General features: G+C 41.8%; 2 protein-coding genes across 4 annotated transcripts in view; one reads left to right on the plus strand and one right to left on the minus strand.

The window, feature by feature from the left end:
• The window catches only part of LOC143484402 (uncharacterized), a 161693-nt gene extending 150708 nt beyond the window's left edge, over positions 1-10985 (minus strand). For both annotated transcript variants that reach the window (XM_076983106.1, XM_076983099.1), the window contains exons 1-16: positions 10518-10985; positions 9888-10004; positions 8635-8799; positions 7325-7462; positions 6977-7120; positions 6064-6228; positions 5524-5641; positions 5221-5326; positions 4678-4913; positions 4057-4182; positions 3661-3787; positions 3117-3285; positions 2942-3031; positions 2606-2723; positions 2304-2409; positions 1761-1996 (exon numbers count right to left, since the gene is read on the minus strand). In XM_076983106.1, the coding sequence (XP_076839221.1) occupies positions 1761-1996; positions 2304-2409; positions 2606-2723; positions 2942-3031; positions 3117-3285; positions 3661-3787; positions 4057-4182; positions 4678-4913; positions 5221-5326; positions 5524-5641; positions 6064-6228; positions 6977-7120; positions 7325-7462; positions 8635-8799; positions 9888-10004; positions 10518-10605 (2249 nt within the window). In that variant the 5' untranslated portion in view covers positions 10606-10985. The remainder of the gene's footprint in view (positions 1-1760; positions 1997-2303; positions 2410-2605; positions 2724-2941; positions 3032-3116; positions 3286-3660; positions 3788-4056; positions 4183-4677; positions 4914-5220; positions 5327-5523; positions 5642-6063; positions 6229-6976; positions 7121-7324; positions 7463-8634; positions 8800-9887; positions 10005-10517) is intronic.
• A 171-nt stretch (positions 10986-11156) lies between these two features.
• Positions 11157-14155, plus strand: LOC143508743 (uncharacterized). 2 transcript variants are annotated; one of them, XM_076997384.1, is made up of 3 exons: positions 11157-11334; positions 12620-12696; positions 13180-14155. In XM_076997384.1, exons 1-3 carry the CDS (start codon positions 11236-11238, stop codon positions 13826-13828), a joined length of 825 nt encoding a protein of 274 aa, XP_076853499.1. In that variant the 5' UTR covers positions 11157-11235; the 3' UTR covers positions 13829-14155. The 2 variants fall into 2 exon arrangements, with proteins under 2 accessions (XP_076853499.1, XP_076853500.1); XM_076997385.1 differs by having other exon boundaries at positions 13183-14155.
• Positions 14156-14963: the final 808 nt, after the last annotated feature.

The following is a 14963-nucleotide window of genomic DNA, read 5'->3' on the forward strand; positions in this document are numbered from 1 at the left end:
GAAAGGGACGGATGTGCTGTGATCAGTCTGGTAGCTCGTCTGCTAGTCTGGGCTGGAACATTACTGTTCAGCTGCAGGTCTGATGGGAAGGAGGTTCACGGGTAAGCGGTAAGGTAAAGTTCTCAGGAAACAGGAGGGGAGCGTTTGCCGAGGTCAGCCGTTACCTTTCAGAGGTGCCGCGTCGTCTGGGCTCACGTCCCTCACCGTGTGCCTAAGGCTGCGCTTCATTCGCTGCGTGTTGTGACGCTCCACCTGTGCGGCTGGAGCTTCTTGCTGCTCCAGACGAGGCTGATGCATCTTATCTCTTGAAATCCTAGACACCTTTGTCCTCTCCTGGGAATACACACGTACAATCACCACAAAATATGGAGTGATGATATTGAAGTCCACATGTTGCTTCATACTTTGATTTTATCCCAAAGGTTTCAAGCCGGATTATTTTGAACTATGCTCTGTCCTTTAACTACTGGGTCTGGGACTACACTGTGCATGCCTTACTGTAAATACAATGTGTGGTGCCACGCACTGCACTGTACTTTAGTATTTGTTTACAATATATGTCTACCATCACAGTTTAGATGGTTTTTTAATTGCAGTTTGTATCACCTAAACGTTTTGTGAATAAGTTTGTTTAGTGAGTTAACATGGGGCATAGTGCTGAATGGGATAAAAAATCCTCATCATGTATCCAAACATGAAATGCTACCTTGGATTTCAGAGTGTGGACAGTGTCCCTGATGGTTGCCAGGTCTTTGGCAGGGATGTACTTTTCCACCATCTTATCAAAGTCGTGGTGGGAGGACAGGAACAGCAGCATACGCTGGCCCAAGCGCCTGAGACGAGGAACAGACCCCAAAACAGGAGAGAACCATGAGTGAGGGACCCATGACTCAGAGCATACCGACCATTTATCTTACCAGGGCACAATTTTACAAGGACGTCTGTGTGTAGAATACACGGTAGTGCTTCTATTACTCTACAATTTAGCAGCATTTGCTGACTTCAGAGTATCAGAATAGGAGACTGAAAGAATCAGGAAAAGATTACTTTATCTGGGAAACTGAATAAGCTTTGTAGAATCCATGTTCTGATCCCAGTACTAACCTGGTTTCTTGGGAAGAGTCCTGTGCCAACTTGGAGACTGCAGGAATAATTCGCGCTGTGACGTTTTTCGCCCCAGACAATAATCGGCCAGCACCAATCTTCTCTACCAAAGTAGCCAAGTGCTGAGCAGTACACTTTCTTACTGCAGCATTCAGATGACTTTTGAAAAAAACAGAAGGAAAAAAATTAGGGCATTCAAAAAAAGAAGGCAATAACTATTAATCCATCCAATCAATGTACACAGTACAACTTTTAGCTTCTATAAAGAAACTTAATACCCTTATGTATGATCTAAGTGCACAATCAAATGATCATATTCTATTTGATGGCTTAGTTTGCACCAGTTAGTGTCCATCTGTATTTTTAAACAGAAAATGTTTGTATGTCCTCTGTGAGCTAGCTAACTAGCCTATTCTTTAAGCAGTGTGAAGGGCAGTTTGGATCAGCAGAGCGGAGATGGAACGCAATAAAAAGAATATCTAAGAGGATAAATAACTAAAAATATTGATATAGGCAAGGGCAATATTTTGAAAGAACAATGGAGAAGTAAAAACAGGAGCAAAGAACAGCAGCCAAAATCAGTGCTGTGTTAGCTTCTTGTGACTGTTGTTGCTATCTGAAAGCCACAGTTTAAAGCTCACTGCAGGCTAACTGACCAGAGTCCTCCAGCGAGAAGGGCGTTCATGCTCCGAATGGGGGTGCAGTTCTGCACCATGCTGTCCAGAGCTGTGTCCACGTCCTGCCTGATGAAGGCATTGGACTCCGCTGCTTTGTGGAGGAGGACCTTAGCTGTAGCCGCCACTTCCTGGTCCATTCCTTTCTGCAGGCTGGAGTACAACTCCCTCAAGGACACCACCGCCATGCGGGATACGGCAGAGCGAAGGTTCCGCACCTGCAGGAAAGACGACGTTCCAGCTCGTTTTAGCCACATTCAACACTGCCACCACCATCTTAATAAGTATAATCCACCACTGCAATGCGTTATGTAGGCGGAAATACCTTAATCACTAATTACAGTTAGATATACCATCTGAATTTCAATTAGATGAGAAATGTTTTTATAAAAAAGGAATTTCAAAGTACTATGCTAACTCTGACTTGACTTTGTCAGCAACATCACCTGTAATGTGTACATGCTGATGGTGTCTGCCAATTTTAGAATTCAGAGAGATACACAGTCAGCAAATCTAGTGGCTTACCTCTTGAATAAGAACAGTGCAGACATCATGAAGCCTGCTGCCAAGCACATCAGAGTGATGGTGAGCCAATCTACGGATTAACATCAACCCTTCAATTTTCTTCTCCCTGTATGAAGATATTGGACATAGACACACACTGTAACCATCGGCTACTGAAAGAAAAAATGCTACAAGAAAAGGGACAAAGAGGAAAAAACTTCACTAAATACATGCATACTTACCATATATGCAGAACACCATAAATGACTTGCTGTTTAACCTGCCCTAACCAAATGCTTCAGAATTTTGCAGGTGTGACTTACCAGTCATCAGATCTAAGCAGACTGAAGCTCTGAGCGAGAGCAAGATCTGGTTTGGAGAAGGGCCGTAAAGTCTGCTGCTCGTGGGGATCCTTCCTGGGAGATCCTGGTTTGAGTTCATCTAGAGAGGAATACCAGAACCCAAACAAACTGACTAGGACTTTTAGGGCTACCAGCTCAACTTTGGTTCAAATCAGCTTGAAGACTGACTGCAAAACATTATTTAACATGGAGAACTAGATTTAAAACATTGTTGTGTAATGCAGTGTTAACAGCAAAGCAATTTACGTGCAAGCACAGTGATCACACATGAAGCGCTGAAGAGCAGGCAACACTCACCAGAACTGTTTGAAAGGGACGGACGTGCTCTGATCAGTCTGGTAGCTCGTCTGCTAGTCTGGGCTGGAACATTACTGTTCAGCTGCAGGTCTGATGGGAAGGAGGTTCACGGGTAAGCGGTAAGGTTAGGTTCTCAGGAAACAGGAGGGGAGCGTTTGCCGAGGTCAGCCGTTACCTTTCAGAGGTGCCGCGTCGTCTGGGCTCACGTCCCTCACCGTGTGCCTAAGGCTGCGCTTCATTCGCTGCGTGTTGTGACGCTCCACCTGTGCGGCTGGAGCTTCTTGCTGCTCCAGACGAGGCTGACGCGTCTTATATCTTGGAATCCTAGACACCTTTGTCCTCTCCTGGGAATACACACGTACGAATCACCACAAAATATGGAGTGGTGATATTGAAGTCCACATGTTGCTTCATACTTTGATTTTATCCCAAAGGTTTCAAGCCGGTTCATTTTGAACTATGCTCTGTCCTTTAACTACTGGGTCTGGGACTACACTGTGCATGCCTTACTGTAAATACAATGTGTGGTGCCACGCACTGCCCTGTACTTTAGTATTTGTTTACAATATATGTCTACCATCACAGTTTAGATGGTTTTTTTTATTGCAGTCTGTATCACCTAAACGTTTTGTGAATAAGTTTGTTTAGTGAGTTAACATGGGGCATAGTGCTGAATGGGATAAAACATCCTCATCATGTATCCAAACATGAAATGCTACCTTGGATTTCAGAGTGTGGACAGTGTCCCTGATGGTTGCCAGGTCTTTGGCAGGGATGTACTTTTCCACCATCTTATCAAAGTCGTGGTGGGAGGACAGGAACAGCAGCATACGCCGGCCCAAGCGCCTGAGACGAGGAACAGACCCCAATACAGGAGAGAACCGTGAGTGAGCGACCCGTGACTCACAGCACACCAACCATTTATCTTACCAGGGCCCAATTTTACAAGGACGTCTGTGTCTAGAAAACACGATAGTGCTTCTATTACTCTACAATTTAGCAGCATTTGCTGACTTCAGAGTATCACACTAGGAGACTAAAAGAATGAGCAAAAGATTAATATCTGGGAAACTGAATAAGCTTTGTAGAATTCTTGTTCTGATCCCAGTACTAACCTGGTTTCTTGGGAAGAGTCCTGTGCCAACTTGGAGACTGCAGGAATAATTCGCTCTGCACCAATCTTCTCTACCAAAGTAGCCAAGTGCTGAGCAGTACACTTTCTTACTGCAGCATTCAGATGACTTTTGAGGAAAACAGAAGGAAAAAAATTAGGGCATTTAAAAAAGAAGGTAATAACTATTAATCCATCCAATCAATGTATACAGTACAACTTTTAGCTTCTATAAAGAAACGTAATACCCTTATGTATGATCTAAGTGCACAATCAAATGATCATATTCTATTTGATGGCTTAGTTTGCACCAGTTAGTTTACATCTGTATTTTTTTAACAGAAAATGTTTGTATGTCCTGTGAGTTAGCAAACTAGCCTATTCTTTAAGCGGTGTGAAGGGCAGTTTGGATCAGCAGAGCGGAGATGGAACGCAATAAAAATAATATTTAACAGGATAAATAACTACAAATATTGATATAGGCCAGGGCAATATTTTGAAAGAACAATGGAGAAGTAAAAACAGCAGCAAAGAACAGCAGCCAAAATCAGTGCTGTGTTAGCTTCTTGTGACTGTTGTTGCTATCTGAAAGCCACAGCTTAAAGCTCACTGCAGGCTAACTGACCAGAGTCCTCCAGCGAGAAGGGCGTTCATGCTCCAAATGGGGGTGCAGTTCTGCACCATGCTGTCCAGAGCTGTGTCCACGTCCTGCCTGATGAAGCCATTGGACTCCGCTGCTTTGTGGAGGAGGACCTTAGCTGTAGTCTCCACTTCCTGGTCCATTCCTTTCTGCAGGCTGGAGTACAACTCCCTCAAGGACACCACCGCCATGCGGGACACGGCAGAGCGCAGGTGCAGCACCTGCAGGAAACACGACGTTCCAGCTCATTTTAGCCACATTCAACACTGCCACCGCCATCGTAATAAGTATAATCCACCACTGCAATATGTTATGTAGGCGGAAATACCTTAATCACTAATTACAGTTAGCTATGCCATCTGAATTTCAATTAGATGAGAAATGTTTTTATAAAAAAGGAATTTTAAAGTACTATGCTAACCCTGACTTGACTTTGTCAGCAACATCACCTGTAATGTGTACATGCTGATGGTGTCTGCCAATTTTAGAATTCAGACCAATACACAGTCAGCAAATCTAGTGGCTTACCTCTTGAATAACAACAATGCAGACCTCATGAAGCCTGCTGGTAAGCACACCAGAGTGATGCTGAGCCAATCTACGGATTAACATCAACCCTTCAATTTTCTTCTCCCTGTATGAAGATATTGGACATAGACACACACTGTAACCATCGGCTATTGCAAGAAAAAAATGCTACAAGAAAAGGGACAAAGAGGAAAAAACTTCACTAAATACATGCATACTTACCATATATGCAGAACACCATAAATGACTTGCTGTTTAACCTGCCCTAACCAAATGCTTCAGAATTTTGCAGGTGTGACTTACCAGTCATCAGAGCTAAGCAGACTGAAGCTCCGAGCGAGAGCGAGGTCTGGTTTGGAGAAGGGCTGTAAAGTCTGCTGCTCGTGGGGATCCTTCCGGGGAGTTCCTGGCGTGAATTCATCTAGAGAGGGATACCAGAACCCAAATAAACTGACTAGGACTTTTAGGGCTACCAGCTCAACTTTGGTTCAAATCAGCTTGAAGACTGACTGCAAAACATTATTCAACATGGAGAACTAGATTTAAAACATTGTGTTGTGTAATGCAGTGTTAACAGCAAACCAATTCCAACCTCTGCCAATTACTCCTTCAGACATGTCAAAAATCTCAAATATAACTACTGGTTTCATAGTGGTTTCTTCATGGTGCAGAAAAACAATGTTCATGGGTGCAGGCATAGCAATGTACAAGAGGATCAGCAGGGCCTTTTTGTTTGTAGTATAGGGCTTTCAAAGCAGTTTTTACTTTTTTAACTTTTTTGTTGTTGTTGGTGCAGCAAATGGTTTGGATGCCATTTCCAGGAGAGCAAAAGAGTGAGCTCACCTTTGGCAGGCCTGAAGGCACGGAGAGGCTCTCGGCCAGCAGGTTTGGGGAGTGGAGGCAACTTTGTGAAGGTGGGTGGAGAAGGCCTCATCAGTCTTGACGAGGTCACTCTCGTGCGTGAAGTGAGCACAGGCAGTTTGGAACACCTGCTGGAGCCAACTTCACCTGCATGGGCGAATAAGGACATTAGCAGAAATTAACTCACCATAACATTTCTCAGTGCCTTAGTACTACGTTGCATATGTTTCTTTATCTGAAAGTGCCACTGAAATATGATTCAAGCAAGATGGATGGAGAACGGCAACTTCTCATATGCATCTTGCTACAATTCATGTAATGGCAGCACAATGAAGTAGTACTGAATAACTGAAAGCAGGGCATCCGTGAGCCCAGAAGCAGGAAGACATTTATCAGAGCTTCAGTAAATGTGTGACCCAGTTTTAGTTTAGCTTACTTATGATTCTTTTAGTTTGTTGCATCATGAAATCTTACATTTCAGTACAATTTGATACAATTTAAGACAATTCAGAATTATTTTAATTCTGATACTGGTAGATACATTAGCCTAGTTCTGCTAATGGCTAGCACATCTCGCCTCTGCTAGACACTGTTCCATTACTGAGTGAAACCATGTCAGATGAAGATCATCAAATTTGAATTTAAGTATTTTGTACATTTGACAAGCGGTGACTATAAATGATCTACGTATATGCACATTTTTTGGTTAAAATTAAATTCATGTAGTATGTATGACACCACAAAATTGGGTCTGCTCATCAATCCCACTGACGTGGGAACAAGTGCAAGACAAGCTTAGTGCAAGACCAACTTAACTTAACCGGACACCCAAATAACCAGCCATGCCTCACTGTGTGTGCCTAGCACGTTCTTAGCAACGTAGCCATGCACTCACCAGTACTGTCCCTCCACGGGCCCGGGTCTCTGCGCCGAGGGCTTGTGTCTCGCTGCACTCCCGGAAGAGTGACCAGAGGGTAGGAGGGCAGTAGGAAAGACCCGGGGGGGTTCCCAGGCAGCAAGCGGCTGGATTTGGGCAAACCTGCATGGAAAAGGGCATCCATGATCATGAGTTTAGCTCCGTTCACTTGACACCTGAGTGAAGTTTCTGACTAAATGATCTCCTTGTTCCCAAATATCGTATTTACCAATATTTTAACACAAAAACAAATGATGCAACATTATAAATTCTACATGTACAGGTATTTCAATGACATATAAAGTAAAGCCAACATCAATAAGTCACCTCTACCAGCATCACTGGGGTTAACTGCTTTGAAGATGTCTGGGAGCAAGGGTTGACGATGTCCTCCGCTCCGGTGAAGTCTCCCCACTCTCTCTCTCCTCCACCCTGGAGAGTGGAGCTGGGGAGGCTCCACTGAACCTGGACATGAAACACAGACAGAACTGTAGAGGACACGTTCAATCTTCAGACCAGCATATGAAATTAAGACCTGCAGATCATACTGCATTTTAAATAATAATAGATTATGATAATCGATATTTTGGCATGGCTCAAATGTATATCAAGAGTAGCATTAACTGGATAAAAGAAATGTGCTAATGAATAGGAGCAATTCGAATAACATTTAAGAAAACTTAAATTCATAATCAAATCTGCAGATGGCAGTGAGGAGCAAAAGTGGCTATGGGAGAGCTCTGGAGAGCTGTGGAGAGCTGTGGATCAGAACAGCGCAGGCCCGGGGTAGTGGGGTGCTGGCACAATCAACTGACTGCAATAAAACATTCAAGTCTAGTCTTGCTTGTAAGCTCACATTGTCCTTGCCAACAGAAGTAGGTACAAAGCACAAACTCCTTATATCACACAGACTGCTGCTGCATACCACAGCTTAACGCTGGCCAGGTGATACCCAATACTTAAAGAAGCCATGTTATATAGATTACAAAGATTAATAGATATATGGCAGCATATCTATTAACTTTGGCAGCAGTCCAGATGAGGTATGAGAGGCCAGCAAAGCAGCATGACAATGTTTTGTTTAGATTGTTTGAGGGTGTACTAAAATAGTGAAAAATGACATCTGTAATCCATATACATGTATTATCAGTATTATACTATGCTGGTATAACAATGATTTGAAGCATTATCACCTTAGACTAAACACAACCACCTAGCAGATAACGAGTGTCACAGTACACACACACTGTATGTGGGCCGTCAAGGTGCCCACTCTAAAGTGCTCTACTCTACACCAAACATATCACAGCTAAAGTAAAGAATGGAACATGAAATACATTCAGTTTTTTCTCGATGGAATCGGCATGTGCCTGTTTACAGCCTTGATATTCACCATGTGGGATCAGGGAGGAATTGGGTAAATACTGAAATGATCATATGACTCCTATCTTATCCATGATCAGTGGAACTGATGGTGTTACAACTCTCCCCATGTTACAACCATACCCGGTCTCCCCTATAGGGCTTTCAAAGCAGTTTTTGCTTTTTTTAATACTTTTTTTTTTACTTTTTTTGTTGTTGTTGCTGCAACAAATGATTTGGATGCCATTTCCAGGAGAGCAAAAGAGTGAGCTCACCTTTGGCAGGCCTGAAGGCACGGAGAGGCTCTCGGCCAGCAGGTTTGGGGAGTGGAGGCAACTTTGTGAAGGTGGGTGGAGAAGGCCTCATCAGTCCCGACCTGGTCACTCTCGTGCGTGAAGTGAGCACAGGCAGTGGGGGACACCTGCTGGAGCCAACTTCACCTGCATGGGCGAATAAGGACATTAGCAGAAATTACCTCACCATAACATTTCTCAGTGCCTTAGTACTACGTTGCATATGTTTCTTTATCTGAAAGTGCCACTGAAATATGATTCAAGCAAGATGGACCGAGAACGGCAACTTCTCATATGCATCTTGCTACAATTCATGTAATGGCAGCACAATGAAGTAGTACTGAATAACTGAAAGCAGGGCATCCGTGAGCCCAGAAGCAGGAAGACATTTATCAGAGCTTCAGTAAATGTGTGACCCAGTTTTAGTTTAGCTTAGTTATGATTCTTTTAGTTTATTGCATCATGAAATCTTACATTTCAATACAACTTGATTCAATTTAATTATTTCGGCACAATTCAGAATTATTTTAATTCTGATACTGGTAGATACTGAAGAGCCAAACTACAGTACCTCCTAGCTCTGCTCATGTCTAGCACATCTCGCCTCTGCTAGACACTGCTAGACAGTCCAGATGAGGTATCAGAAGCCAGCAAAGCAGCATGACAATGTTTTGTTTAGATTGATTGGGGGTGTACTAAAATAGTGATAAATGACATCTGTAATCCATATACATGTATTATCAGTATTATACTATGCTGGCATAACAATGATTCGAAGCATTGTCACCTTAGACTAAACACAACCGCCTAGCAGATAACGAGTGTCACAGTACACCCAGACTGTATGTGGGTCGTCAAGGTGCCCACTCTAAAGTGCTCTACTCTACACCAAACATATCACAGCTAAAGTAAAGATTGGAACATGAAATACATTAAATTCATTTGTCTTCCTCTGGTCCATCTGGTTCATTCGTTTGTCTTCCCCTGTTTCTAATAAATACTGTCCCCATGTTTAATAATACAAATATGCAGTCATGGTCCGGTGGTAGGGAACTGGTCTTGTGAGGGTCGTGGGTTCGATTCCCAGGCCTGAGGCCATGAGTGAGGTGCCTTTGAGCAAGGCACCTAACCACAACTGCTCCCCGGGCAAATGTAATAAAAGTTTTTTTCTACTTTATCATGCATGGTTATTTGGATTGTTGAATACGCATGTAATCTTCAGTGTTACACAGTACCAGTGTGGAGTGGTCTTTCTACAGGCATCTTAACATGGCCGACATCTGAGGGTCCCGCCGTACTTCCGTGAGGGAAGGGTGCTGGTCCACAGGGATCTTGGGGGTTGTAGGGCACACCTGAAAATACCACAGCAGGTAAAGTGAAACCCAGCATGCCTCCCGGTGAGGCTCAAATGCCTTTAAGTGATTCCCAATGAACAAGTGATTATAACAAGGGCTATGTGATGCCATGTGATGTCATTAGAATGTGGGGAGAAGGCTTAAGAATTTGTGATGTCATGTTAGAAATCTGTCTCTTTTTAAAAATGTTTATTTTTATTTGCTTTTTCCATGACCACATGGACAATGTTAACATGGTGGGATTTATGAAAATTGTGCTGAGTCAAAGAAATTAAAGAAATAACCCATGCTCCATTAATTATATTATCCTGTACACATGAAATAAAGAGCTTGACAGTCATCAGTAGAATAAATATACATGTTATTTTTCTGAACCTTAGAAACCTACTATATAAATGTGTATATTTAACTTTTAATTATTATGAAAAAGCCTATAGAAATCCATACTCTTAAGAATTAATATACTGTCTTACATAGAAGTATAAAAAGAAGAAAATTTATTTTTCTCACCATGAGTGGTAAAACCTGGTGTGTCTATGAAGGTCTTCTGTTCCTGTCCAGGCCTTGGCTGGTCAGTTCTCCTGGGGTAAAAACTCATTATCCACCTGAAAAATAGAAAGAATAGAAAGAGAGAAAGATCTAGAAAAAATAGAAAGATTAGTTAAATTTGTATGGTTTGGTTTTCTCAGAGCAAAATGTCGTGCGCCTTGTTCTGAGCTTTTCAGCATCAAAACTGAATCCAAACATTCCACCTTCCCAACCAAACATTCTACATTCTAAACCAAACATTCCAAAGTTGAGTAGCACGTGATATCACAGTTTACTATTTTTCTAACCAAAACACCAAATCAGCCAGACTGCTACAATAACCTGATGCAGCCTGGCTTGTACCCAAAGGGTTCATACCAGAGCCCGTATATATGTTATATATACATCAAAGAAATGAATAGAAACTAGCTAGCAGTGGTGCTAACGACAGCTAGCGTCGCCACAGCGGGCGGAAATGATCATACAGTTAAGCCCGCCCACTAAGAGGGAAGATATGATTGGTCAATTTTGCTGTCATTTGAAACTGGTATTGCGCTGATTGGTCTAGGTGCACGCACCACTTCCTCGTTGGTGTCAGGATGGTACCGTATTTCCGGTTGGTATGCGGAATGGCCGAGTGTAATGGCCGAGTGTAAATTCACAAGGTGCCTCTGGGAGTTCCCGAAGTTTACCGTCAACGATGTGCGTCGTATTGTCAGAGCATCAAGTACAACGACACAGAGTCAACTTGAAAAGGGTTTCAAGTTCTACGTTTCATCCTACCTCTGCAATTTTGAAGGTAAGTGGCTGACGCTAGTTAGCTAGCTAGCCTGAGGTGGCAGTCTAATGAAGTGATGTTGTTTTTAGTAACGAACCGACCTGTCCTAGTACTAGAAATGCCTTTTAAAACATGTTTGTATTTCTGATGGAAGTATCAGGCAAAAGTAAGGCTGACGAGATAACAGTGAGGGCTCACTGCTACAGATCTATGAAGAAAACAGATACACCACACCAGCTGAGAGTAGCACTGGTTAAAATGATACGAGTTCTGTTCAGTGTCACGTTCAAAGTTCTGTTGAACAAGTTCAAAAGTTAGTTCAACACAAGTTCAATCTTTTATCCTTGCTCTTACTTCACGTAAGCTGTGATAACCATAGGCATTGGTTTTCAAAGCTTACAATGGTAGCCGAATGCAGAGTAGCTGAGTGGGAATCATTAGCAGTCTGTTTTGCCTATAGTAAACAAATGGGAGTTTATTTTACAGTTCGAGCTATTGTTATCTACCTCTATGACTCAAAAGCAGAATATAGTCCACCTCAGCTATTCTTCAAACTGCATTTTCTAAAATCTGTCAATCTGTCTTTCAAATCCTTCATCTTCTTTATTTACATATGGCTTCAACACTTACACCTATTAACATATTCTGATAACACTCTTCAAGAAGCAATTGAAGTAAAACCTGCACTGTTCTGTTGTAGGTGGTGGAAACAACAAAATAATATAAATATAAGTAGGCCTGTTTCACTCCTATGTGTAAGCATTTCATCTGGAGTGAAAATGAAGTTTAAATCTAAAATATATTTAGTTTATAGTTGCTCAGTGAACTAGTAGATTGAACCATGCACAACACTGTAGAATAGAAAGACAGTATAGCCAAGTGTTTTAAGAGTGATGCAAAACAGCACAAACGTTACATGAGACAATAGACAAGTGACATTCACCACTAACAACATGATGGGACAGATATTGCGCCTATTGACATTGCTGAAGTCTTTTTTTCAAGATATTAAATTTAGCCTCTTGTGTATTTCAGATGACATTACGTGATTCAATGCCAGTTGTGCTCATTAACAGCAACTGCTCTTGTGTTGCTGGTTGCGGAATTTGCAACCACTTGGTTGCATTGCTTTTCCAGACTGCTCATTATTCTGAATCTGGCATGTCTGTCGTCCCTCCTGTCCTTTCATGCACACAGACAGAACAGAAGTAGCATAAACCACGAACAATGGTTTGTCTTATTTCATTATTTAATGTTAGTTAATGTATCACAGTCACTTTACTAACACCATCTTTTAAATTAATAGGGAGTGAAGCCTGGACCCGTGGATGCCATGGTTGTCCTAAAGCCAAAACCAGGTGCTACTACAGCCAGTGGAGTTAGGTATGTAGTACCAAATTTAATAGGCAGATTACAGTGTGTGCTAAAAAAATAAATGCTTTTGATCATCTGATAAGACCCTGTTCTCTTCAAAATTTAATTTAGCCTCGTTGTACTTCAGATGACATGTGATATAATAATAATAATAATAATAATAATAATTTTTATTTATATAGCGCTTTCCACAATGCTCAAAGATGCTTTACAAAACACATTAAAACAGAAGGCATAAAGATAATGTAAGGAACAGGCAGCAAGTGTACCCTATCCCGAAAATACACTCAATATATAAAATACACAAAAAGAAAAAAAATAAAATACATATATAGGGCAAATATGTATATCTACGTATGCACACATGCATAAACATATACATACACATACCTACACACACACACAATGTGATATGTGATTCACAATCAGTTGTGCTGGTGAACAGATTACAATGTGTAAAAATAAATGTTATTCACTCTTCTTTTATTTCAGAAGTACACTTTTCAAGGGCTACTGCGGTGACCTCCCACACCCGGCCACCCTCAATCCTGGACCAGTCTACGCTGGAATGAAAGCAGATTCTCTTCCACTCATCTACACAATGAACATCTCGCCTGACAAGCCACTTGTGGACTCCATCTTTGGGAAGGTACAAGTTGGCAGTGTACTGTCCTATCAACAACCACCACCTCCATCTGACAGTGTTGTCATACATGAGGATGCACCCCCATTCCCGAGTCTGCCACTAGAATATTACCATCTAAGCCCACCTGAATATTCATTTGTGCCAACACACCAAGAACAGCTACACCTAAGCTCACTTTCTGTGACCTTGTCACAGTCACACCTTATTGAGGAGGCAACAAGATCCCAAAGTGCTACACCTGAGTGGCATTCACTTAGGAGAGAAAGATTGACTGCCTCACATTTCAGAGAAGTGAGCCACGTTAGAGGTCCAGGTGCTGCAGAAAGCCTGGCAGAAAGGATAATCCGAGGGACACGACAAACAGCACACGTGAAGAGGGGACTTGAAATAGAAACCAGGGGCCTTAAAGGACTATGCAGTTCTGAAAAACTTGAACTTGACCAAGTGTGGGCTAGTGATTCATCCAGATGCATCTTGGCTGGGTGCATCACCTGATGGACTTGTATATGACCCACTTGAGCGTCCATCATTTGGGCTTGTTGAAATTAAGTGCCCAAATGCACAAAGCTATGTAGACTGCAAATTCCTCAAAGTGGCACAAGGCCTACACAAATTGAAGGAGAGCCATTGTTATTATTGGCAAATTCAGGGCCAATTATTGATTACTGGTATGCAGTGGTGTGATTTAGTTATCTGTGCCCATGATATCTTTGTGCAGCGAATTTACAGAGATAGCAGTGTATTAGAAGAGGTGAAAAGGAGGTGTGATATGTTTTTCTTTAACACTTACATGCCAAAATACCTCTCTATGCCCAAGCAATAGAAAATCATAATGAAGACATAAACTCATGAACAATTAAAACAATTTCAATTTATTCTGTCAATTGTATTACTATTGTATTTCATTTTTTACAAATACAGTAACAGTTAAGAAATACATAATGTTGTATTGTGTTGTGTCAATTTTACATATAAAAGTGAAAGCATTTTATACAATTAATCATATTGCACTGTACCTTAACATTGCAGCCAATATTTACAGACTAGCATGACCTAAAGCAGGGGTCGGCAACGTTTTTGACTCAGAGCCACAAAAGCAAAATAATTGGAAATTTATTTCAGTGACGATGACATGTCACTCAAGCGAACCGAAACCGGACATTTGTGAAATTCCACCCGAACATTTTTTTAAGTCTCAAAAATAATATACGTTAATTAAATACTCATGAATTCTATTCAAAAGCTGAGCCGCATCAGAGGGATCAAAGAGCTGCATGCGGCTCCGGAGCCGCGGGTTGCCGACCCCTGACCTTAAAGGGATCATTTTAAGGTTAGAGAAATAAATAAATAAATAAATCACCATAATTCACATTACATCATCTGTCTAATTCTGGATTGAGATTAGCCATTGTTTGCCCAGGCTTTTACCAAGGGGCCATTTTGATAATTCACCAAAAGACAGGCAACAGTAAAAATTTGGTTTATGCTCCCTGTGATTGAAAGGGGGATCACTGTGCTGAATATTTTATGTTCTTTGGCTCTGCGAATCACACGCTCAACATGGACTCTCAGTCTTGCAATGGACTGTGACGTTCTGATTTCTGACCTAGACAGTTGAGCTCTCTTTGAC

This window comes from Brachyhypopomus gauderio, chromosome 2 (assembly GCF_052324685.1).
Source record: "Brachyhypopomus gauderio isolate BG-103 chromosome 2, BGAUD_0.2, whole genome shotgun sequence".
Lineage (NCBI taxonomy): Eukaryota > Metazoa > Chordata > Actinopteri > Gymnotiformes > Hypopomidae > Brachyhypopomus > Brachyhypopomus gauderio.

Bases quoted from the DNA above. Each gene is read 5' to 3' on its own strand.
- LOC143508743 (XM_076997384.1), top strand. From the start codon at position 11,236: ATGTGCGTCGTATTGTCAGAGCATCAAGTACAACGACACAGAGTCAAC. The intron at 11,335-12,619 runs GTAAGTGGCTGA...TTAAATTAATAG, and splicing joins CTACCTCTGCAATTTTGAAG to GGAGTGAAGCCTGGACCCGT. The intron at 12,697-13,179 runs GTATGTAGTACC...CTTTTATTTCAG, and splicing joins ACTACAGCCAGTGGAGTTAG to AAGTACACTTTTCAAGGGCT.